The following is a 23,384-nucleotide window of genomic DNA, read 5'->3' as shown; positions in this document are numbered from 1 at the left end:
TTTAACGTTATCCGTGCCGGTGTAAAACTGCAAACCTGTTGACCCCTAACGATGGTATTCGCATGAATGCTCATGTGACACGCGAGACGCTACTTCACAGGTGTGTGTGTGTGTCTGGCTGTCTGTCTGCTTTCCTTCCTTTGTTGCAAGACAATAAAGGTTACGTGCGTCTCGGACCTGCCGGACTCGGTTGTGTTCGCTTTGTATAAACATCAGCGCTGGAGAGAGACAAATGCGGCCAGGGGCATGTGCCGCTAACATTGCTGCTTGTACGGCCAAACACGACTGAACACGGCGTGGGTACGATGCGGCGAGTCAACCTACGATTGACAATTATTATCGTACGGTGGTGTGGATGACCACGTGAGTCGATAAAATCACCCGGAATTCCCCCCCCCCAGATCTCGTCACATCTCAGAAGCTGAGCAAGGATATTTATAGCATCGGGGGATACCTGAGCGCTCGATCGGGTGACCGTGTAATAATAAAAACAGTTGCTATAGGCTGCGGCGGTGTTACGTTTTCAACAGAGGGCATTGCAGAAGAAGAAAAGTAAAAGAAACCAATGTTTGTCGTAAATGTTGTGGATTGCTCTCCAACACACCGGGTGTGCTGTACTAGTAACGAATTGGCACGTTCTGTTTACGTGACAAACCTTACTAATTAATTGGCTGTGTCGGGTGGTGGCGGGTTTAACGACACATTTATATTTACGCGATCTCACCCACACGTGTACACGTCTTGTTTTTTTACGCAGTCCGTGGAAGGAGGAGGGGGAGGTTGCTCACGCTGCACACATGTGTGTGTGTGTACATGTATGTTGAACTTCTTTCGCACCGTACGTGGCCATCGGAAGTACGTGGCGGGAGGGTGAGTAAGGACACAAAGACGACAGAAGGTCGGGGGGGGGGGGGCAGGGAAGGGATGAGTGTGTGAGTGATTCATGAAGATGTTTTGGCGGCTTAGATGGCGTAAATCTAAACTGTGTCGTGAACCCACCACCAACCAAACGTCACGGCCAGATGAGCAATGTTGTCTTGTCACGTAAACAAAACGTGCCAATCACCGTCGTTACTACTTCAGCAACAAACAAACAAAAAATTAACCCGTAAAAAAAAGTTTTTCACTATAAATCCTTTATATGCGTGGCATCGGTTTTATTTTAATATTTATTTATGTTTTTCTTGAGTAAGAGTTTCATTTTTATCACATTGGTATTTGAAATTAAATATGAAAAAAAAAAGTTCCTAAAAAGTGGAAAATTTTGGAATTCTTTTTTCACGAAAATAAATAGTCACGCACAACGAGTCTGTGTGCAAAATGTCAGCTCGATTTGGATCACGGGAAGTGGGTTAAAAAACGACCGAAAGATTTGCACGGTCGTAAGCGCGCAAGCAAGCAAGTGAACTTAATGTAAAGGAGAATTAAATCCGCAGGCGAGCGCGACAAAATCTTACAATTTGAGTGACGCCGTTTAAAGCCAAAGGAACGAGTCAGTTGTCAGTTTAACGCGTAAGGCTTTCGCGAGCAATATCATCCATAATAGCGGGGTTTTTTTTGGGGGGGGGGGGGGTTAGATCGCGTAAATATTTAAAAATAAATATATAAAAATATTTACGGGATCTAACCCAAAAAAAAGCCCCTCTACTATGAGTGAGTTGTTGCGTCTGACGCCGGGTTGACAATGACAGAGCGAGGGCGTTTTTTATTCTCCGTGTGGATTGTTGCTGCTTGCTACTGCTTGCTAATGCTGTGCGCACATTCTTCTTGACAAGTGGGCGGTGGTGGTGATGATGACGATGATGATATTGGCTGTCCTGGAGGAACCGCCCAAACCCCGTGGGGTTGGGGATGCCACAGCGAACTTTAAAGCCCCAGCCGGGCAGCAACAGCCACACACACACAGAGCCACACACACACACAGAGCCACACGCACACAGAGCCACACACACACACAGAGCCACACACACACACAGAGCCACACGCACACAGAGCCCACGCACACAGAGCCCCACACACACAGAGCCCCACACACACAGAGCCACACACGCACAGAGCCACACACGCACAGAGCCACACACGCACAGAGCCACACGCGCACAGAGCCCCACGCACACAGAGCCACACACACACAGAGCCACACACACACACAGAGCCACACACACACAGAGCCACACGCGCACAGAGCCACACGCACACAGAGCCCCACACACACAGAGCCACACACACACAGAGCCACACGCGCACAGAGCCACACACGCACACAGAGCCCCACACGCACAGAGCCACACACGCACAGAGCCCCACACACACAGAGCCACACACGCACACAGAGCCACACGCACACAGAGCCACACACACACACAGAGCCACACACGCACACAGAGCCCCACACACACAGAGCCACACACACACACAGAGCCACACGCACACAGAGCCACACACACACACAGAGCCACACACGCACACAGAGCCCCACACACACAGAGCCACACGCACACAGAGCCCCACACACACAGAGCCCCACACACACAGAGCCACACACACACAGAGCCCCACACACACAGAGCCCCACACACACAGAGCCCCACACACACAGAGCCACACACGCACGCGCTCTGGGTTGCTGGCTGTGGTGTATTTAATGCACAGGCGCAACACATCACGCTCATTCCTACAGCACCGCGTGCTTGTTGCTGCTGCTGCTGCTGGCGGTGTCTTCGGTATCACCTTCCTTCCTGCCAGACAAGAGAGTCGTAAGTTTGAACGATGAATTCGCGTATCGCTTGAGTTGGCTGCCTCTGTATAGTTGAGTTTAACCGCTCGGCGTTGATTTGCTCACATACCACGCACACACGGACACACGGACACCACACACACACGCGCACACACACGCCATACGCACACACACCACACACACGCCACACACCACACACACACCACACACACGCACACAAACACCACCACACACACGCACACACACGCACACACCACACACACATCACACACACACACTACACACACAACACACGCACACACACCACACACACATCACACACACACACACCACACACAGCACAACCACACACAGCACACACACACACCACACACACACACCACACACACACCACACACACACACACGCATACACACACCACACACACGCGCACACAAAAAAATCGTAGCTCAGCTTAATCCGGAGTGTGACTGGCTGCGTGGTGTGACTCGAAAAGTTGTCAACTCAAGTCGCCCATCCTTCCACCAAACCCCTTGCGGTATTTAACTTCATTCCGCTCTTGCGTACGATCGCAGCAAATCCGTACAGGAGATTAAAGAATCGTTTTGACACCTTGCTGGCAATAAATCAGGATGTGTTAAAATGTTCCAACACCAAACTGAAACATTTTGCAAGGAATCATGTACTTACTGCGTTAACCACATATCCTTGTGGTTGTGCAACATGCAAACAAAAAAAAGCTATGCTCTGGTAGTATATGATGATGCGTTGTCTTTGAAACTGATTGGTCCACAATGAAGACAGCTTTTCTTTAGACAGTCTCGTCTCAGTGTTAGAACAGAGGACAGCGCCAAAAGGCGACCGGCACAAAGAGAATGAAAGAGGTTTGTAAAGGAAACGAGCCCTTCCAAATTGCCTACTTGAAGACACTTGCTGGCGGCAAGGGTCTTCTGACCAGAGGGAGCTCTCTCGAGCGCTCCGGCTAAAATGGGATTTGGCCTACTCTTCCACGCTGCACCACCAGACGTCTTGGGAAGGGCCCCATCGATCCAGAACTGGTGCGCTGTGACCCATTGATACTACTGTGCAGTACTGCTTGGGTGGACCGAGTAACAGGGGGGAGGATTCACACAACAGACAAGTTGGCTGCCACACCTGGAGATCGAATCTAACCGCAGACCTTCTTTGGATTGTAAGCTCCCCCAGATCTCGTCACATCTCAGAAGCTGAGCAAGGATATTTATAGCATAATTGCTTATGCCTCAAAAGTGCAGAAAATGGCTATTATTTCAATCTTGTTTTGAAGCTTTCGTGACTGCAGGAATCCTTACTCTTTGGTTCTTTCGGTAAAGTCACGTAGGTAGAAAATAAAATAAATCACGCAGCAGACCATGCTTTGCCACCTGATGACGGACGCTTGTGTTGCGCCCGAAACGTCGTGATTTATTTTATTTTATACCTACGTGACTTTACCGAAAGAACCAAAGAGTATGGCTATTAATCCGCCACCAACTTTGCTTTTGTGATCAGGACAGTGGTATTTTGAAATGTACCTATTTTCAATGAGAAAACGTGGTGTGCGTTTGTGTCATTCCTTCACGTAAAGTCCTGGTCAGAAAATGCAAAGTTTATGGGGAATAATAGTCATTTTCAATACTTTTTAGGCATAAGCATTGAAAAAATAACACTTACAACCCAGGGACAAAAATTGTGTGACATCGTGATTGTCGAAGACTTATTGTGTGCGGTTCAGTAGTAGGCAAATGTTCAGCACTGTACTGTTCCGACTTTGCGTCCGTGAAAGATGCATATTTGTGATAGACACCTTCGTAAAAATGTACGACGAGAAGTGAAAATCTACAACTCGAATTCAAGGGTCATTTGCAAAGGTCATCCAGAGAGCAGTGTGGTTCGGGGGTTAGATTAGCTGACCCCATTTGGTGGGATTGTAATACATGTTCAAGTAAACGAGCTTTCTACAACATTTGACTGTGGTTCATATTGCTTAGGTTGATTATGGAATTATTCTTTAATGAGCGTCTGCGTATAAAATGCGAGTGACTCTGTGTGTGTGCACGTGTACCTGTGTAGCCGTTTTGCTCGTTTCTTCGTGTGGGTTTACAAATGTGAATCTGTATGCGTGAGTGGCTTATTCATACCTTTCATGCAAGTTTTATTAATGTGGTACGTAAAGTCTATACAGTATCAACTGTGTGGATCTATCATATAATTTGCTAGAAAAGCTTTAAAATATGTGGGATGCTTTGTTTTAATAGTCAATGTTTTTTGGCAGGACAACCCGAATAAGCTTGGCATAATAATAGGGTTTTTTTCTGGCAACAAAACTGAAACCTTTTTACAAGGGATCATGTGTGCATTAACCACAATACTTGTGGTCAAAATGCAAATAAAAAACACACTCTGATAGCATATGCATTGTCCTTGAAACGGATTGGTCCACACCAGAGACGGCTTTCTTTTGAGCCTCGTCTCAATTGGTGCTAAACCAGAGGACGCCAAAAGGCGTACAGCTCAAAGACAATGCACTATCAAAGTAATGAGGGCTCGGGGTGAGCATCTACATCATTAGACCTCCTCTGGTCTAGCACCAATTGAGACGAGGCTCAAAAGAAAGCCGTCTCTGGTGTGGACCAATCAGTTTCAAGGACAATGCATATATTATCAGAGTGTGTTTTTTGTTTGCATTTTGACCACAAGTATTGTGGTTAATGCACACATTATTCCTTGTAAAAAGGTTCCAGGTTTGTTGCCAGAAAAAAGGGGAAAAACCCTATTATTATATTTTGGTACTGGCAAAGGAGGTCTAATGATGTATAAGCTTGGCATATTTGAGCTATTGAAAAAAACATATCCTTTGTGCAACAATGTAGCCCTTAAAAGAAACGAAACACATTCCTTAATAATGTGCCAGTTTGGTTGTTTCTAAACATGCCCCTTGTGTAAATGAAAACGTCAAATGTAATGTTCAGTATAACTCTTTGTCATTTTTTTTATTTAGTCTGTTGCCATTAGTGGTTACGGATGCGAACGAAATTATATTTACATTGCTATTAAAATGTGTTGACAGCAAAAATGATGGGTGGTGACGGTATACGGTAAATAACTAAATCTCACATTACACCCTTCTGGAGATTAAAATAGGCCGCTGCTCACTACATAGCACGAAAGGTACGTTGTTATGATGCATTTTGGGAATTATTAGATTAAGTCGGTGGTTACTAAAACATTATATGAGCTTGATTTGAAGCTTTCGTGACTGCATGAATCCATATTGCGAACGAAATTATATTTTAATTGCCATTAAAATGTGTTGACAGCAAAAATGATGGGTGGTGACGGTATATGTTATATCAAAACAGTCTGCCTCAGCGGCAGACTATGCTTTCCCACCTGATGACGGACGCTTGTGTTGCGCCCGAAACGTCGTGATTTATTTTATTTTATACCTACGTGACTTTACCGAAAGAACCAAAGAGTGTTACATGATATTCTTAGGTTTTTTCGGTAAAGTCACGTAGGTAAAAAAAAAGTTAATAAAAGTAAAAATAAAATAAAAAAAATCACGACGTTTCGGAGGCAACACAAGCTTCCGTCTTCACATGAAGACGGAAGCTTGTGTTGCCTCAGAAACGTCTTCACCTGAAGACGGAAGCTTGTGTTGCCTCAGAAACGTCGTGATTTTTATTTTATTTTCATTTTACTTTTATAAAAAAAATATTACCTACGTAATTTTTAATTTTTTACCTACGTGACTTTACCGAAAAAACCTAACAATATGAATACTTGCAGTCACGAAAGCTTCAAATCTAGAGCTAGTACAGCTTATTTGGGGTTTTCCTGGGTATGCAGGCGTTGGCGGGTTGAAATATATTTATTGGGAAGCACTTGTTGTACCCATGTGTTTTCACGCACTGATTGGCAAAGAACCAAGCGGTGACTCCTGAGCAGCATATCCTACCCAGTCGGTATATAAAACCCTTTAGATATTCGAAATGTCCACACGGTATGAATAGTGTGAATGGCGTGCTGTTTAGAAATATAACGTGGCTTGCTTCGATAACACTGGTCAACAAAAAAAACTTTTTTCTGGCCTGGACTTTTGCAGCTGTTTAAGACTAATTTCAAGGTGCTGATTTCAAATCTGATCTCAGATTTGCTCTATCACATCTCATTTTATGCTATCGGCATACCCCATTTTCATTGATTTTACCCGAAATTAACTCTGTCACTTATGATTGCAAGTTGTTGCGAGTCAGTGACTGCTTTAGTGTTAAAATATGGTGCTGTATTTTTAGGATAGTGTGTTTATAATATCATTGTATGTAGATATCCACATATATTTAATATTTTTCTTCTCCAGTTTTTATTGAAAATGCAATATTTGATATCTCAAAAACTGATGCCAGATTTGGAATCAGCACCCCAAAATTACCTTAAAACCGTTGGAATACCTAATGCCAGAAAAAGTGTGTTGACCAGTGTAATCCTTTCCTCATTTCTGGGGGTCGGTCTGGGTGCCAGTGTTGACGTGGGGGGTTGCGGTCGGTTTGCAGAGCCAACCCCCTGCCTTTCGCTGGCCTGGGAAAATCTCCTTTACTTGCAAGGCATGGGAAACACTGTGCCTGACCCATTTTCAGAGTTGATAATGACAATGAGCCATTGGTTTGCCCTTGGCCCTCTCTCTCCCGCCATTGGATTTCAATGGATTCTCTTGTTGTTGCCGAGTCAAAGCCATTCCGAGGGCGATTGAGCTCCACTGAGCATTTGGCATAAGGGATTCGATCGTCATCTGGTACCAACAGAGGTCTCCTTTTAGCAACTCGTGCTGGGTTGTTACAAGGCAAGTAACGATTCATCTCCGCGTGATTCGATGAATTGTCGCTATCCGGGGCTGTGGTTTCATGCGAGTATCAATAATTCGTCAAGTTTGTACGGTTTGTCTCGTATAGAGTACTGTGTTTCTTGTTCTTTGCTGTATTGTCTTTCTCATATGTTGTGCCTTATATCGTTTCTAATGCCTCATTTGTTACATTCGATATAATTTGCCAATATATTGAATAACCAGTTCTTATACGCACTGTTCGAAGCATGTTTCATGAGTGGAAGAATTTATTTTAATTGGCGAACCCCCTATGCATTGTTGCATGGCAAGTTATGGTGGTAAATTGTCTGGCTAAGACGAAGTTGTCTCTGTGCGCAAATGTGAACACATTTCGTGGACGACTGTGGCTGAGTGATTCACTGTGCCACGTACACATCCATGGAAATGCGCCTCCCCGGAGGTTAAGTAACTCAACATTTACATGAGTACCTGGTACAGCCATGACGATGATGGTAATTCCGGGGAGTTGACGATAACCAAGCTTTGGTTGATAAAGGCCCCCACCACTCAATCATTCACTCGCTGGCCACAACAAGCATGAACAAAACGGATCATTGTGTTCATTACTATGCCAACGTGCTTGCTTTTTTTAATCTGCTGCTCGTTGCAGTGTATGAGCGTTGAATTCAAAGCAGGGTGAAATGACCGTACAAATTCCTATTACGCAAGCCACAGCACATTGAACGGCACAAATTGCACTTAAAGGAAGATGGAGCATCGAAATAGGTTGTCCACGTCACTCTTTCCGGAGATGGTCGACTGAATCAAGGAGAAACGGGTATTTATGTTTAACTAGCACATTAATTAGGCTTTTTTTTATTAAACAAATGCATGAATCACAATGTATGCATTGTAGGAAACTTGTTGACTCAATCGTACAAGGTGTGGTCAACAGGCAAAAAGAGGTTGACTTAAAGGTTTCGTGACGGTGAAGTCACGGAGATAGGTTCAAAGAAAAGAACATGACATATTTATTTATAATTTTCTTTGAACCTATCTACGTGACTTTAACGAAAGGCCCAGGAATAGGCAAAGAGCGGCAGTAAAATATCTCAGGCAGACTGATTGTGGGGAAACAGACTTGATGGTTATGATGCATTTCCGATATACTGAAAATGGGTTAAATAATAGATAATACCGTACCTGCCAACTCATACGGTTTACCCGGATTCTTGCACAGGGAAATTGAGTTTTCAGGTCCATACGGGCACATTTTTTTTCGTCTGTTTGTGTTTCTCCCTTGTGATGGGACTTTGTAGGATGAACGTTGAGATTTATAAGGGCACGGGGTGACCAATACGATCTGAATTGGTCTGTTATAAGTTAGGTGCTGATGAGGGGTTGATAGGTATGGATAATACATATATTTTAATGAAATTCACGTGGATTTCAGGCGCGGTTCGTCCACTAGTGGCGTTGGGGCACCGCCTCGCCAAGCAGCTGGAGATGAGAAATTATTTTTCTAATGAAAAGACTTTTCTAGAAAGGCCTGGTTATGTGAATACAGATCAAAGCTTTTTCTGTATGTGGGTGTACAACAGTATGATGCTGGATGCAATTACCAGCGAAACGTCGTAGTCAAAAATTGTAAATGTTGTGGTTTCACTCTTCAACACACCGGTGGGCTAAAGTAGTGAACTATTTGTCTTTTGTCAACGTGACACTTTTTTTGCTGATTGGCCGTGTCGGGTGGTGGAGGGTTACGCCACTTTATAAATAACGCGATCTAACCCATAAACGTTGATTATGAAGTATGTGCCTGTTAGGTGCTCGCTAACAGCACTTGCTCCTACAGTCTGTTAAGGCTATACGGGGGATCTTTGTCTTTGTTATTGCACAATATGTTGTGTCTTGGTTGCCTTGGCTAATTTGTTGAGTCGTGTCAGCTGATCTCTCATTGTTCTTTTAGGCTTTTAGCAGCGCCAAAGGGGTTTGGCAGTGCCAAAGGGGTCATGGGGACATAATTTGAGTGCTTTTGTTTTTTGTTTTGTATTGTTTATAACTGCCTACCGTTGGTAGGCAGTTCTCTAACTTTCACGAGAAGGCCAATAACATGACGAGGTTTTTCTTCATTAGAATACCATATGTTCAGAGGTCACTCGCAACAACCCCACCCAATGGAAATGTCATGAGCCGCCGCTGATGTATTTATGAACTCCACTCAAGCTCACATCTGCGTCGGAGACACGCACCACTGAACTGGACGGCTAACCAGCTGTAAAGATGAACTGTTGTGACATTTTCCTTCGCCAGAAACTGCATGACGCAATGCGGCCCTTTTCGCCACCATCTTTGAAATACCCAGACTGCTTTGCGCCTCCTGTGTGACGGAATTTTACTCGTGAGGTTGTTCTCGGTGTTGCCCACGGCCTTCCCGACAAACCGTCATTATCCTCTTCTTGGTTCTTTCGGTAAAGTCACGTTGAAGGGAAATAATAAAAGAATAAAAATAAACATAATAAAATACAATTCTCACGACGTTTCGGCCACAACGCAAGCAGCCGTCCTCAGGTGAAGAACAGGTCTGTCGTCATTCAGACGCTGTCTTGCGTTGTGGTCGAAACGTCGTGAGAATTGTATTTTATTATGTTTTATGTTTATTATTTTATTATTTCCCTTCTACGTGACTTTACCGTAAGAACCAAGAAGACGAATCCCTGCAGTCACGAAAGCTTTAAATCGAAAAATTTCGTCATTATCCTGTCCATTCTTTTGCGATTCCATGTAAAACAAATGTACAGGTAAACATTGGCAAATCCTATCTTGATTTGAAGCTTTCGTGACTGCAGGAATCCATACTCTTTGGTCTTTTCGGTAAAGTCACGTGGGTATAAAATAAAAAAAAATCACGACGTTTCGGGCGCAACACAAGCGTCCGTCATCAGGTGGGATGTGATTGAGTTGCATGAGATTACATTGGTTAGATTGACTCAATTCACTTGGAGCAATCAATGCAGTTCTAAAACCTGCCACGCTAGCTGACGGACACGTGACCATTCCTTGAACCGCGCGTGTCCACAATTAGCACTGCACGGTGTATTAATACCGCGTTGTATTCAGCTGTTTGGTTCACAATATGGACACACCGTTTCATTAACATCGACCAAGAAAGCCATTTGGCACTCCTCAAGTAAGATGTTAATTATTTACACCAATTCCACTGACGCCTCTCTCATTTGTTTTTGTATTGCTGGCAGGTGTGAGAGTTTTGTGGCCTTTGTGCAGCCATGGGCCTGGAGGTGTACTTCGACCTGTCTGCTTCCCCGTGCCGTTCTGTGCTCCTCCTGCTCAAGAAGGGTGGAATCGAGTTCACAGCTCATGCCAAATGCCTGGAGAAAGGTGCGTCGTGATCCTGGGTGGCGCGTCTCGGGGAGGGGGGGGGGGGTGCATGGCCCCCGGGGTAAATCGCACCGTGTGGGCCTTCCAATGTCTTTAAATTAAATTGGAAATATTACATCTGACACCGTGACGCTGAAGCACGAGGCCGCCCCCCCCCCCAAAGCATGGGGCTGGAATTGTAGATGTTGTGGGTTTACTCTCCAACACACTGGTGTGCTGAACTAGTAAGGAATTGGCACGTTTTGTTTTCGTGACAAACTTTACGAGATTGCTGGGTCGGGTGGTGGCGGGTTTAACGACACATTTATATTCACACAATCTAACCCAAAAACCTCTCGTCGATAATGTTGGTGTGGTGAGTCTATGGGTCTCTGTGTGATGAGTCTGTGGGTCTCTGTGTGGTGAGTCTGTGGGTCTCTGTGTGGTGAGTCTGTGGGTCTCTGTGTGGTGAGTCTGTGGGTCACTGTGTGGTGAGTCTGTGGGTCTCTGTGTGAGTGAGTCTATGGGTCTCTGTGTAATGAGTCTATGGGTCTCTGTGTGGTGAGTCTGTGGGTCTCTGTGTGGTGAGTCTGTGGGTCTCTGTGTGGTGAGTCTATGGGTCGCGTGTTAAACTGATGTTGTTGTTTAACTCTATGACTCGGTTAACGTATGCTGTTGGTTTTCAGGGGAGAACCAGACAGAGGAGTTCGGCAAGGTGAACCCTCTGAAGCTTGTGCCTGTGATTGTGGACAATGGCTTTCGTCTCACTGAGAGGTTTGTGGAGTTGTTTCCACCTATCCACTCATACGGCTTTTATTTCAAACCTGACTTTAACCCAGGGCCCGATTAAGGTTCTTGTAGGCCTTAGTGCACTTGCGTCTCGTAGGCCTTCGGTGATAACTCTGCAGTTGGTACTGCTGCTGCCCCCATGTCACTGCCTCCGCCGCGGTCACTCGCTTGTTTCTCACGCCGCTGGACAGATGCCGTTACTGCTGATACGCTCATCGTTTAGTTTGTGCCCTCGTTCGATGGGAGGGCGCTGTGTGCGCTGCAGATAAAAAAAAATCACAAAACTTCATCTCCAGTGGTAATTCATGTCACCTTTTGTAAAAAAAAAAAAGATTGGCATTGACATGACCCTGCCTCTTTATATATATACACTGTGCCTTTCCTTGCTGTATATAAATCTATGTATTCAAGAAGATGTAAAAACATTTATCATACAAACAAATAAACATGGTCACATTTTTGTTTTCGTAGGCCCAAGGCACAGTGCCTACTGTGCCAATTGCATAATACGGCCTTGCTTTAACCTCTCCTTAAGTTTCCCTGCCTCTTCTCCTGTCACCAAAACTACACCACCACTTTTACTAACCCCACTCAACCACTACCATCTCATATACACCCATATAATTGCTGTAAAGTGCCTTGGAATTAGGCGCTTGGCTGTGAGTGAGTTTCTAAGTTTGTTTTTTTTAAATAGGAAAGGTCTCAAGCTACAAAGCTTGCAATACTCTTTGGTTCTTTCGGTAAAGTGACGTAGATAGAAAATTAATAGATCACGACGTTTCGATCAGGTGAGACAAACACAGCAGGAGAACAACAGGAGTGTTTGTTTCACCTGATGACGGTCGCTTGTGTTGCGATCGAAACGTCGTGATCTATTACTTTTCTATCTACGTCACTCTACCGAAAGAACCAAATAGTATGATGGATTCCTGCAGTCACGAAAGCTTCAAATCAAAGCTTGTGATGTCAAATCTTCCGTAGGGCACAGCTAATGTCACGTGATAATAAACAGGAATGAGTCCACCTCTCGTTTTATGTTATTCAGCAACATTTGCTTGAGCTGGGAAAACCCTGGAGCAGTTTAACATGTCTGGCCTGACACCAACATCAGCAGTCTGGTCCTTAAAACAATGCTGCCAGGTTGCCAGATGTTCAAGGCAATAATCTTCCCCGAACATATTCGGGTTTTGGAACCTTTTTTTTACCGAGGGCCAAATATGACTTTCAAATGCCTTTTGGCGAGGCTCCAACATGAAGACGCACAGGATTGACTGAGAGCGTGATATAGTTGGGTAAAAAAAAAGCATGTCCTCTAGTACCCGATCGGTGCAGCTAATATGCTTACAGTGATGGATAACACTGGTCAACACACTTTTTCTGGCATAAGGTATTCCAAAGGTGTTAAAGTATTTTTGGGGTGCTTATTCCAAATCTGGCATCAGTTTTTGTCTATCACATCAGGTTTTTGAGATATCAAATATTGCATTTTCAATAAAAACTGCAGAAGAAAAATATTAAATAAATGTGGATATCTACATGAAATGATATTATAAACACACAATCCTAAAAATGCAGCACCATATTTTAACACTAAAGCAGTCATTGACTCGCAACAACTTGCAATCATAAGTGACAGAGTTAATTTCGGGTAAAATCAATGAAAATGGGGTATGCCGATAGCATAAAAATGATGTGATAGAGCAAATCTGAGATCAGATTTGGAATCAGCACCCTGAAATTAATCTAAAACAGCTGCAAAAGTCCAGGCCAGAAAAATAAGTTTTTTTTTTTGTTGACTAGTGTAATTATTGTTTGGGTGCCGTCTAGACGTGGTACGCCTCGTGTTGCCTCTGGCCGTATGAAATGAAGTCGTGAGTCACAAGCGTTCGGGGGGCCATAGATTCCTCACCCCTGCCATATGGACCTGTTAAGCACAACACAAACCTGTACAAAAATGCGGTATGACTCTTTTGGAGTCTCTCTCATCTTTCCTCCTTCGAACGTTTTGCGCTGACAGCGTCGCCATCAGCAAGTACCTCGCTTGCCGGCACGGCTTGGCCGACCACTGGTACCCGGCCGATCTGCAGCGCCGCGCCCGCGTGGACGAGTACCTGGCTTGGCAGCACACCTCCATCCGGCCGCCCTGCTCCATGCTGCTCGTTCTTGAGGTGCAGAGCGCACGCACGTGTACGACAAAGATCCCCCTGTGAGTTGACAGACTAAATTTCGATTTGAAGCTTTCGTGACTGCAGGGATTCATCTTCTTGGTTCTTTCGGTAAAGTCACGTAGAAGGGAAATAATAAAATAATAAAAATTAAACATAATAAAATACGATTCTCACGACGTTTCGGCCACAACGCAAGCAGCCGTCCTCAGGTGAAGAACAGGTCTGTCGGAAAGACAGCATCTCATTCAGACGCTGTCTTTCCGACAGACCTGTTCTCATTCAGACGCTGTCTATCCGACAGACCTGTTCTTCACCTGAGGACGGCTGCTTGCGTTGTGGCCGAAACGTCATGAGAATTGTATTTTATTATGTACATTTTTTATTATTTTATTATTTCCCTTCTACGTGACTTTACCGAAAGAACCAAGGAGTTGACAGACTGTTGGGGCAAGTGCTGTTGGTGAACACCTCGTAAGGCTGACATGGTGCACAAGGGGGGATGGTGATGTCAGAACCACGCCCGGCCACCTTTGTCTCCCCGCATGGAAGGCACTGGACCAGTTCGGATCTTCGTCACTAATGTTAGCTGTGAGCGCGAATGGTACTCGGGTAGTCAGGTTCGTAACACAGTGGGCTGACCACTACACTACCCCTCCACGCGCACTTACGAAAGTGATCCCCATGAAGCCACATTAACCAGACTTGGCTAAGTGGCTTTTATTCCAGTTGGCTAACTGTACACATTTTAGGAATGTCGACAATAAACTGTAACGAAATAAAAAAAAAAGTCCAAAATCCTAATACATCGACATGCAATTCATTCTGTCACAAACGCAATGGCTGATAGCATACTTTGTTGTTAAATTAGTAATATCAAGACATTCAAATACCGGGGATTCATAGGAATCCGACCACTGGTGTGCGCAAACATACTCGCTGGCGAATGCGCCGATTCCTGAACCACATTAGCGCTTAATAGTAATCACGTTCAGCCCTTTTGTTAATCCTCTGTGGAATGAAGGCCTCCCTACCCCGTCAGCAGTCATGGAGCTTTGTTTGACCATACGTCATCGTTCTGATCCAGTGCAGGTTGCCCGCTAGCACGTGTGGGTTTTCTCCCACGTGTAAAAGCTCATTAATTGGCCATTAACACCTAAATAAATGTAGGATCGCAGAGCTTGTGTGGGGAGGGGAGTTTGTCGCTGGTTCATCAGCTGGCTACCTTTCCCACTTGTCTGTGGTTCCTCGCACATCTGAGTCATTTTCTTGCTTCAAGTGTGACAAAATACCGTGTGGTACATTGCAAGTTTAAATAATGATAATTATGTTCTGGGTGCCAGGGCGTGCTGCCTGGCCTGACAGGGCAGCCGGTCCAAGAGCAGAAAATTGCCGATATCATGAAGGGCCTGGAACTGTGTCTGAAGCACCTGGAGGCGTACTACCTGCAAGATGACGCCTTCCTTTGCGGAGATCAAATCTCTATCGCAGACCTCTTTGCCTACAGTGACCTCATGCAGGTACTGCCTGCAAACACGTGGGTCCTCTGGCTGCTTGTGCACCCTGCATACAGATGATCTTTTATCGGATTATTTAGCAAACCGCATGTTAATACAAAATTTATATTTTATTTGTAAGGCGCCTTGCACTAATGTCTCAAGGCGACTTGTAAGAACAAGTTTAAGGAAAGGCTGAGAGAGAAGGAGGAGCTAAATAGAATAAACTAGCTTAGAAAATGTGTTTTTAGACAAGACTTAAAAGTATCCACATTATCGGATAAACGAATTTCCAGCGGCTCAGGAATTCCATGTTCTTTGGATGTGACTTTCCATCAGTCCCTTCCTCCATCCCGCCAGCCAGCAAACAATTTTGTAATCGAGTATGTAAATCCCATTGAGTGATCCGCACAATAAAACACAAGTGAGTTTTGGAGCACCCTTAAAACTGGAGACTTGAATCTGGGATTGTAGTACTTAACCCTACATTGTTTAAAAAAAGAATGTCATAGTCTTATGTTCACGTTTATTTTTTGCTTGGCTTGTTTATTTAAAGTATTATTTCACAGACAGGTACACTTTCACTTGACTTTCATTGATGATGACTTGCATTTTGGATATAGTTTCTATATAAACAATGATTGTGCATCATTACAAATCTCATTCTTGGAGCTGTATGTTTTCTTGGTGTATCTGACTAAAGTAAACAAGGAGCGGCGTGTTACCAATAAATACGTAGACTTAGGAAAATGTATTTAATTGTTTCAGATTAACGGTACATCCAGATTATTGGCTTGGGCTCACTACACATTCCCATGTTCTGTTAAGAAAGCCTGTAATTTGAAGCAAGGTACTTTGAAAAGCTGCATTTAAATCATTATCCAATTATGCTGTTAAACATTTGCCAACCTCTCCTGGCCAGTGTCATTCATATGAATGATTGTGCACTTGAATAATGCTCATAAGACATCTTGGCCAAATTGAAGTTCACACGAAAATAATGTGGGAAAAATGCACAATTACATTTTGCATAAATCTTAGTGCGTAACTTAGGTAATCACAATTGTACAAATCTGCTATTCCAAAGTCTAGGAATTCTGGGCCTTGCCATGGAAGTGGGATGGAAAGGAATGATGACAGTTTTGGTGCTACGGTGATTGTTGTTTTAAATGAAGCTGACAAAATGTTTATTTTAACGCGTAGGCTTTCGCGACCAATATTATTTATAATCAACGTTTTTGGGTTTAGATCGCGTTATTTATAAATGTGTCGTAACCCTCCACCACCCGACACGGCCAATCAGTAAAAAAGTGTCACGTTGACAAAAGACAAATAGTTCACTGCTCTAGCCCACCGGTGTGTTGAAGCGTGAAACCACAACATTCACAATTTTTGAGTACGACGTTTCGCTGGTAATTGCATCCAGCATCATCGGGCAAATCATCGGGTACTCAAAAAATTTGTAAATGTTGTGGTTTCACGCTTCAACACACCGGTGGGCTAAAGCAGTGAACTATTTGTCTTTTGTCAACGTGACACTTTTTTTACTGATTGGCCATGTCGGGTGGTGGAGGGTTGCGACACATTTATAAATAACGCGATCTAAATCCAAAAACGTTGATTATGAAATGTTTATTGTACAAGCGAAAACGACTTAATTCCCATTTTTTTTTCTTCCGGCAGCCCATGGGAGCAGGGCATGACGTTCTCAAGGACCGGCATAAGCTGTTGGCGTGGAGACAGAGGGTGGAGACCTTCCTGGGCAAGGAGGTTCTGGAAGAGGTGAATGGGAAGATACTGAACAGCCATTCAGCCCTGCTGGACATGGAGCCAGCTGAGAAAGAGGGCCTTGCCCAGTACCTGTTTAGTAAGCTCAAAATGGCAGTGTGAACTGAACGATGTTGGTAACCAGTAATCCCATATAATACGAAGAGGCCTGTAACAATTTACGACTTCTGAGCCACCACAAACGGTAAACTTTAAAAATAAGTTTGGTTATTTATGTGAACCGTGGTATTTTGTTACAAACGTTATTTTTAAAGTTTACGCATGCTTTTAATAAATCCTGCGCAATAGTTATCACAGCCACCATTTACAATATGCATTCTATTTAGCTAATTATAATTAATCACCTTAACATTGTTTTTATTTTCATAGTTTTATCAATAATTTAAATAACCGTACTGGAATAACACAAAAAGTTGCTGTGTAATGGGTCAAGCAATACAGCATTATTAATAGGGTTTTTATAAAAATGCAATGCAGTACTTATTTTGACCATCACCTACACCAAGCAACAGACTGCACTTTACAGAAACTTACACTGGTAACAATATTGATATGATACATTCATGCACATCCTTTAATAATGAATACGTGACTCCATCAGATGTATACGCATACAACGATCCCCAGAGTTGATCCAATGAGTCTGTGATTGAGTATGAGGCAACTTGGTTCTCAGTGGAATAAAAATGAACGCCCATTTGGTTTCGCCTTGGAGGCCTTTAGTCCCCCAAGCTGATTTTGGGCCTGAGCCACACGAATCTGAGTGTTGGAGCCATCGAATGAGGAGATAGTGAAGCATCGCATCCTTAAGGGACAAATTCTTTGGCAATTACCTTTTGAACGCTCGGTAATAAATATATGACGTTATTTTTGTCTGTATTTGGCATATTGTTATGGGAGTGTGATCGCTTTTGTGTCTTGTGTATTACTGGTAGGAACCTCCTGGTTCCACCAGCTCACAGGGGATTATTGTGTCCATCCGTCGTGCATCCAAAAATGGGAGGGGTGGGGTTGGGTGGAGAGGGGAGGGTGGGGAGGGGCTGGGTGGGGAGGGAGAGGCTGGGTGGGGAGGGTGGGGAGGGGCTGGGTGGGGAGGGTCGGGAGGGGCTGGGTGGGGAGGGGAGGGTGGGGAGGGGCTGGGTGGGGAGGGTGGGGCTGGGTGGGGAGGGGCAGGGTGGGGAGGGTGGGGAGGGGCTGGGTGGGGAGGGTGGGGGGTGGGGAGGGTGGGGGGTGGGGAGGGTGGTGGGTGGGGGGGTGGGAGGGATGGGGCTGGGTGGGGAGGGCCTGGTCACCCCGTGGTGCCCTTATAAAACTCAACGTTTAACCTACTCACGCCAGCTTGTGCCCGCCCTCACAGTCGGGCATATTTACGGAATACACCACGCCGCCGTTGACCCTGGCCATTGACCGAGCAACCCAACGTTCCTACCAGCTCCCTCCGCAGGAATGTGTTTTGTTTAATGGAGCAATAGAACTACCAGACAATAATTAATTTAAAAATTGTTCCTGCTTACAAATTCAGCTGTTACAGAGATGGAGATTAAAAGGCAGACATTAGAATCGAATATTAATATCTGTTTCAGAACGCCTCAAAAAATATGTACACACTGCTTAAATAAATGTACACGCATTGTATGGTAACATTTATATGCTGTAGAAATGTAAGAGACAATGGATTGCAATTGTTGTTATTGACACTTTGTGTTTTCTAATTAAAACATTGCTACCTGCTGTTGCTTTTGTCACTTGGAGAAAATACACGTGTGAATTGACAATATAAAAATGTAATGATCAATATCATGGACACAATTCATATGTTGAGCGATCAGAGTTAGCCGAGCTAATGGAAGAAGTTCAAGACTTATTTGGTAACCCACACACATGAGAATATTATCCCATGGGCCCAGTTCATGACCAATTTTTTTTGCCAAATTTTACGAAAATTCTGCCATCAATACATTTCCAAAAATTCTGCCCCTATTCATGGAAATGTTGATGTCAAATTCCCAAGAGGAATTTGTGTGAAGCCATTCTGCACCACCAACCATCAACCCGAGCAACAAATACAAAATACACGAACAGATTGTATGAATTTGCCACATTTCACAGCGTTTGTAATTCTGCCTCTGGAAGCGGGTCATGGAAGTTGGTTAATCTTCTTGGTTCTTTCGGTAAAGTCACGTAGAAGTAGAATAATAAAATCATAAAAATAAAACATAATAAAATAATTCTCACGACGTTTCGGCCACAACGCAAGCAGCCGTCTTCAGGTGGAGAACAGACTCTGCTTTCTCGACAGACCTGTTCTCCACCTGAAGACGGCTGCTTGCGTTGTGGCCGAAACGTCGTGAGAATTATTTTATTATGTTTTATTTTTATTATTTTATTATTTTCCTTCTACGTGACTTTACCGAAAGAACCAATAAGATGAATCCTTGCAGTCACGAAAGCTTTAGATCGAAGTTGGTTAAGTTTCGACAATGTCGTCCCTCTTGCCCTATGTCCACCCTGGATGCATTTTAACCTTGCCCAGTTCATCCCATTCTGCGGTGCAGACTCCACCGTGTTAGAATGTGGTCCACAGAGGGTAAAATTAGCCACGCAAGTAAAATTGTGGAATGCGGTGGAGTTTGTCACTCGACGTAGCCATTGCTAATAAAACGCGGCAATGGACAATTAATTGGGCCCTGTATATCTCATTGTAAATGTGTTTTGGTCGGTTTGAAGTCTGCGTATAAAATGAGTGGAAATATTCACGTGAAATGTCTGTTATTGGAACAAAATTATAATATTGGACAAGATGGCGACTTATAAATTACACTGGTCAACAAAAAGAAACATTTTTTTCTGGCCTGGACTTTTGCAGCTGTTTTAGACTAATTTCAGGGTGCTGATTCCAAATCTGGTCTCAGATTTGCTCCATCACATCTCGTTTTTATGCTATCGGCATACCCCATTTTAATTGATTTTACCCGAAATTAACTCTGTCACTTATGATTACAAGTCAGTGACTGCTTTAGTGTTAAAATATGGTGCTGTATTTATAGGATAGTGTGTTTATATCATTTTATGTAGATATCCACATCTATTTAATATTTTTCTTCTGCAGTTTTTATTGAAAATGCAATATTTGATATCTCAAAAACCTGATGTGATAGACAAAAACTGATGCCAGATTTCAAATCAGCACCCCAAAATTGCCTTAAAACCGTTGGAATACCTTATGCCAGAAAAGGTGTGTTGACCAGTGTTATCCATGCTGCCTGCTGTTCCGTGCATGATCGTTAATTTCTCTCGTCTCTTATCATTTCTAATTCTAAGACCTCTTTAAAGTTGCTTAACTATAACTTGTGCAGGCCGAATGCTATCTATAAGCACCAGCGCCAGGTTTGATCATGCGCTGCTCTTCCGTGGACATTACGCAACATTACACGTGGTTCGGAGGGGGAGGGGTGAAGGGCGAGGTCCAACAAGATATCTAATTCGTGAAAACACTCCGTAAGAAGTCCGACTCTCCAGTCGGGGCCAACCCGATCGGTAAGTACGATAGGGCGTTTTTATATGCTGTGTTGAAGGCTCGTTGCCCGGAACGTCGTATTTTCCTTTAAAGGCAGTGTTACTGACGAATGTATTCACTTGTTCTTTGGTTCTTTCGGTAAAGTCACGTAGGTAGAAATAAAATAAATCACGACGTTTCGATCGCAACACAAGGGAACTTCATCTGGTGGGACAACCACAGCAAGAAAATTCTGAAGTCGGCTTGTGTTTCGATCGAAACGTCGCGATTTTTTTGATTTTGTTTCTACCCACGTGACTTTTACCGAAAGAACCAAAGAGTATGGATTCCTGCAGTCAACAAAAGCTTCAAACCAAGATTATTGACTTGTTATTTAAGCTTCGTGTGCAACCATTGCCGATGCAGTGGTGCGTGACATAAAATAATGTTGTTTAGTTCATTCAAATCTGTAAATCATGAACCAATCCAACAATGATACCGTGGGCTGGAAAACGACAAAGCTGTTTCGTGTTATACTGCTCGTGTTTTTTTTAATGTAAGAAAATTAAAATTACCACGCGTTAATAAGGGGACAAAATCCGTCTCATTATTTAACAATCAGAAAAGTTGAGTTTTTTTTACCAAATACATTAACATACTGCATATATTGTTTTTACTACTGTACAGTGTTTGAAAGGAAACATTGTCTACTTATCGACGGTATCGTGTCGTTGAGATCATAAACAACGACATGAATGGCAAACATCCCGGTCACTTGATTTGTCATCGTAATTCTGAATTGCAGCAGCAACAAAGCCACCAGAAGCTCCGGGATATTGCCCCCCCCCCCCCCCACTGAACTTAGGGGCCGTCCATAAATGACGTCACGCGATTTTGGGCGATTTTTGACCCCCCCCCCCTTCGTCACACGGCGTCACAAAAGTCAGACCTCCCTCAAATATGACGTCACAAAGCTCTGCCCCCCCAAAAAATCATATTTCCATTTTGAAAATAAAACATGCTTCAAATCGTTTTAAACGATTGTCACTGTAGTGCCTATTTAATGTGGCGCTGCACTCTGATGTTGTAGGAGTGTTGTTATAACAATAAGTGTTGTTATAACAATTCTATATTTATTTAAAGTTGCGCATTTTGATGCGACATCACATTTCTCAAACCCCCAGCCCCCTCGTCAAACATCGTCACAAATGTCTGACCCCGCCCCCCCCCCCAGGTGCGTGACGTCATTTATGGACGGCCCCTTATACGTATTGGCCGTCTTACGCAGCGGTTCTTCTCCATCTGGTAGGGTGCAGGTATCCGCTTGGGGTTGCGAGATGCCAGATTCCTTGAGAAAGTGTAAATCGTCGAAACAACAAACTAAGCACAGCTTTACTCTTTGGTTCTTTCGGTAAAGTCACGTAGGTATAAAAGAAAATAGATCACGACGTTTCGGGCGCAACACAAGCGTCCGTCATTAGGTGGGAAAGCATGGTCTGCTGCTGAGGCAGACTGTTTTCAAACAGTTTTATTTTCTACCTACGTGACTTTACCGAAAGAACCAAAGAGCATGGATTCCTGCAGTCACGAAAGCTTCAAATCAATACGAAGCACAACTACTCTGCGTCACCGAACCCCACGTATTTATTAAGATTATAAACATTTTTGTTAACGAAAACCAACGGGGCTTTCAAGGCTGCGGTGATAAGGCTAAATAAGAATCACTGCTAGATTTGAAGCTTTCGTGACTGCAAGGATTCATACTTTCAGGTTTTTTCGGTAAAATCACGTAGGTAAAAAATAAATAATAAAAATAAATAATACTAAAAATAGAAATAATAATAGAAATAAAATAATAAATCACGACGTTTCGGGCGCAACACAAGCAACAATTGTTTCTTGCTGTGTTTGTCCCACCTGATGACGGACGCTTGCGTTGCGCCCGAAACGTCGTGATTTATTATTTTATTTCTTTAATTATTATGATTAATTTCAGTATGTATTTTCATTATTTGTTTTTTTCCTACGTGACTTTACCGAAAAAACCTAAGAGTAAGAATCACACAGAATAAGAATAGCAGCAGTGACACAGGACTTGGCTTTATCCATCGCTCCACCCCAGGGCATTGATTGGTGCGCACTCGTTCCGCCTTTCTCCCTGAGCCCTTCCGTGCCGGACGTTTCTGCCGTGGGGGTCATCACCGGCGCGCGTGTTACGTCTGCCATGTACGTTGAACTTCGTTCGCACCGTACGAGGCCGACATTGCTCATCTCCGTCGGTGCGTGGGTGATCGATCACTGGCACGTTGAGCAGCTTCGATTTGGCAGTGTTTTGGGTGGCGGGGGAGGTCACACATCTTCGGCGTTGACAGGGGCAAACTAATACAGGGACCAACAGCGTCCTGTACGATTTAAGTAAGTGTTTGCGGTGTCGTCGTTGTTATACTGTGTATATATATTTGTTTACGTTGAGAAAGGCGCCTAACAAACGCACTTTGTTGTTGCTACTGCGATCGTTGAGCGATGCTCACCCACCAATCCCCATCTCCTATGTATGGGGGATCTGACAATAATACAAATGTTCATATGTTTCAACGCCAAATAGACACCTATTATAATGCATCAAGTCTGCTCTAACCGCACGTATTTGCGGTACAAACATATACAGTACTTAATCTTCTTGGTTTTTTCG

General features: G+C 43.8%; 1 protein-coding gene across 3 annotated transcripts; it reads left to right on the top strand.

Moving 5' to 3' along the window:
• Positions 1-2,453: 2,453 nt before the first annotated feature.
• Positions 2,454-18,200, top strand: LOC144945336 (glutathione S-transferase theta-1-like). 3 transcript variants are annotated; one of them, XM_078873788.1, is made up of 6 exons: positions 2,454-2,756; positions 10,838-10,979; positions 11,645-11,732; positions 13,765-13,915; positions 15,256-15,432; positions 17,092-18,200. In XM_078873788.1, the coding sequence occupies exons 2-6, from the start codon at positions 10,868-10,870 to the stop codon at positions 17,296-17,298; spliced, it is 735 nt and encodes a 244-aa protein (XP_078729914.1). In that variant the 5' UTR covers positions 2,454-2,756; positions 10,838-10,867; the 3' UTR covers positions 17,299-18,200. The 3 variants fall into 3 exon arrangements, with proteins under 3 accessions (XP_078729914.1, XP_078729915.1, XP_078729916.1); XM_078873789.1 differs by lacking the exon at positions 2,454-2,756 and adding an exon at positions 7,498-7,598; XM_078873790.1 differs by lacking the exon at positions 2,454-2,756 and adding an exon at positions 8,400-8,418.
• Positions 18,201-23,384: the final 5,184 nt, after the last annotated feature.

This window comes from Lampetra fluviatilis, chromosome 37 (assembly GCF_964198595.1).
Source record: "Lampetra fluviatilis chromosome 37, kcLamFluv1.1, whole genome shotgun sequence".
NCBI lineage: Eukaryota > Metazoa > Chordata > Hyperoartia > Petromyzontiformes > Petromyzontidae > Lampetra > Lampetra fluviatilis.
Note: the sequence above shows the minus strand (reverse complement) of the source record. Positions and strands in the feature narration are given on the sequence as shown.

What these genes read in the sequence shown, in the direction of transcription:
- LOC144945336 (XM_078873788.1), top strand. Translation starts at nt 10,868, where the DNA reads ATGGGCCTGGAGGTGTACTTCGACCTGTCTGCTTCCCCGTGCCGTTCT. An exon ending in TGCCAAATGCCTGGAGAAAG is followed by an intron (nt 10,980 to 11,644) that starts GTGCGTCGTGAT and finishes GTTGGTTTTCAG; the next exon opens with GGGAGAACCAGACAGAGGAG. An exon ending in GGCTTTCGTCTCACTGAGAG is followed by an intron (nt 11,733 to 13,764) that starts GTTTGTGGAGTT and finishes TTGCGCTGACAG; the next exon opens with CGTCGCCATCAGCAAGTACC.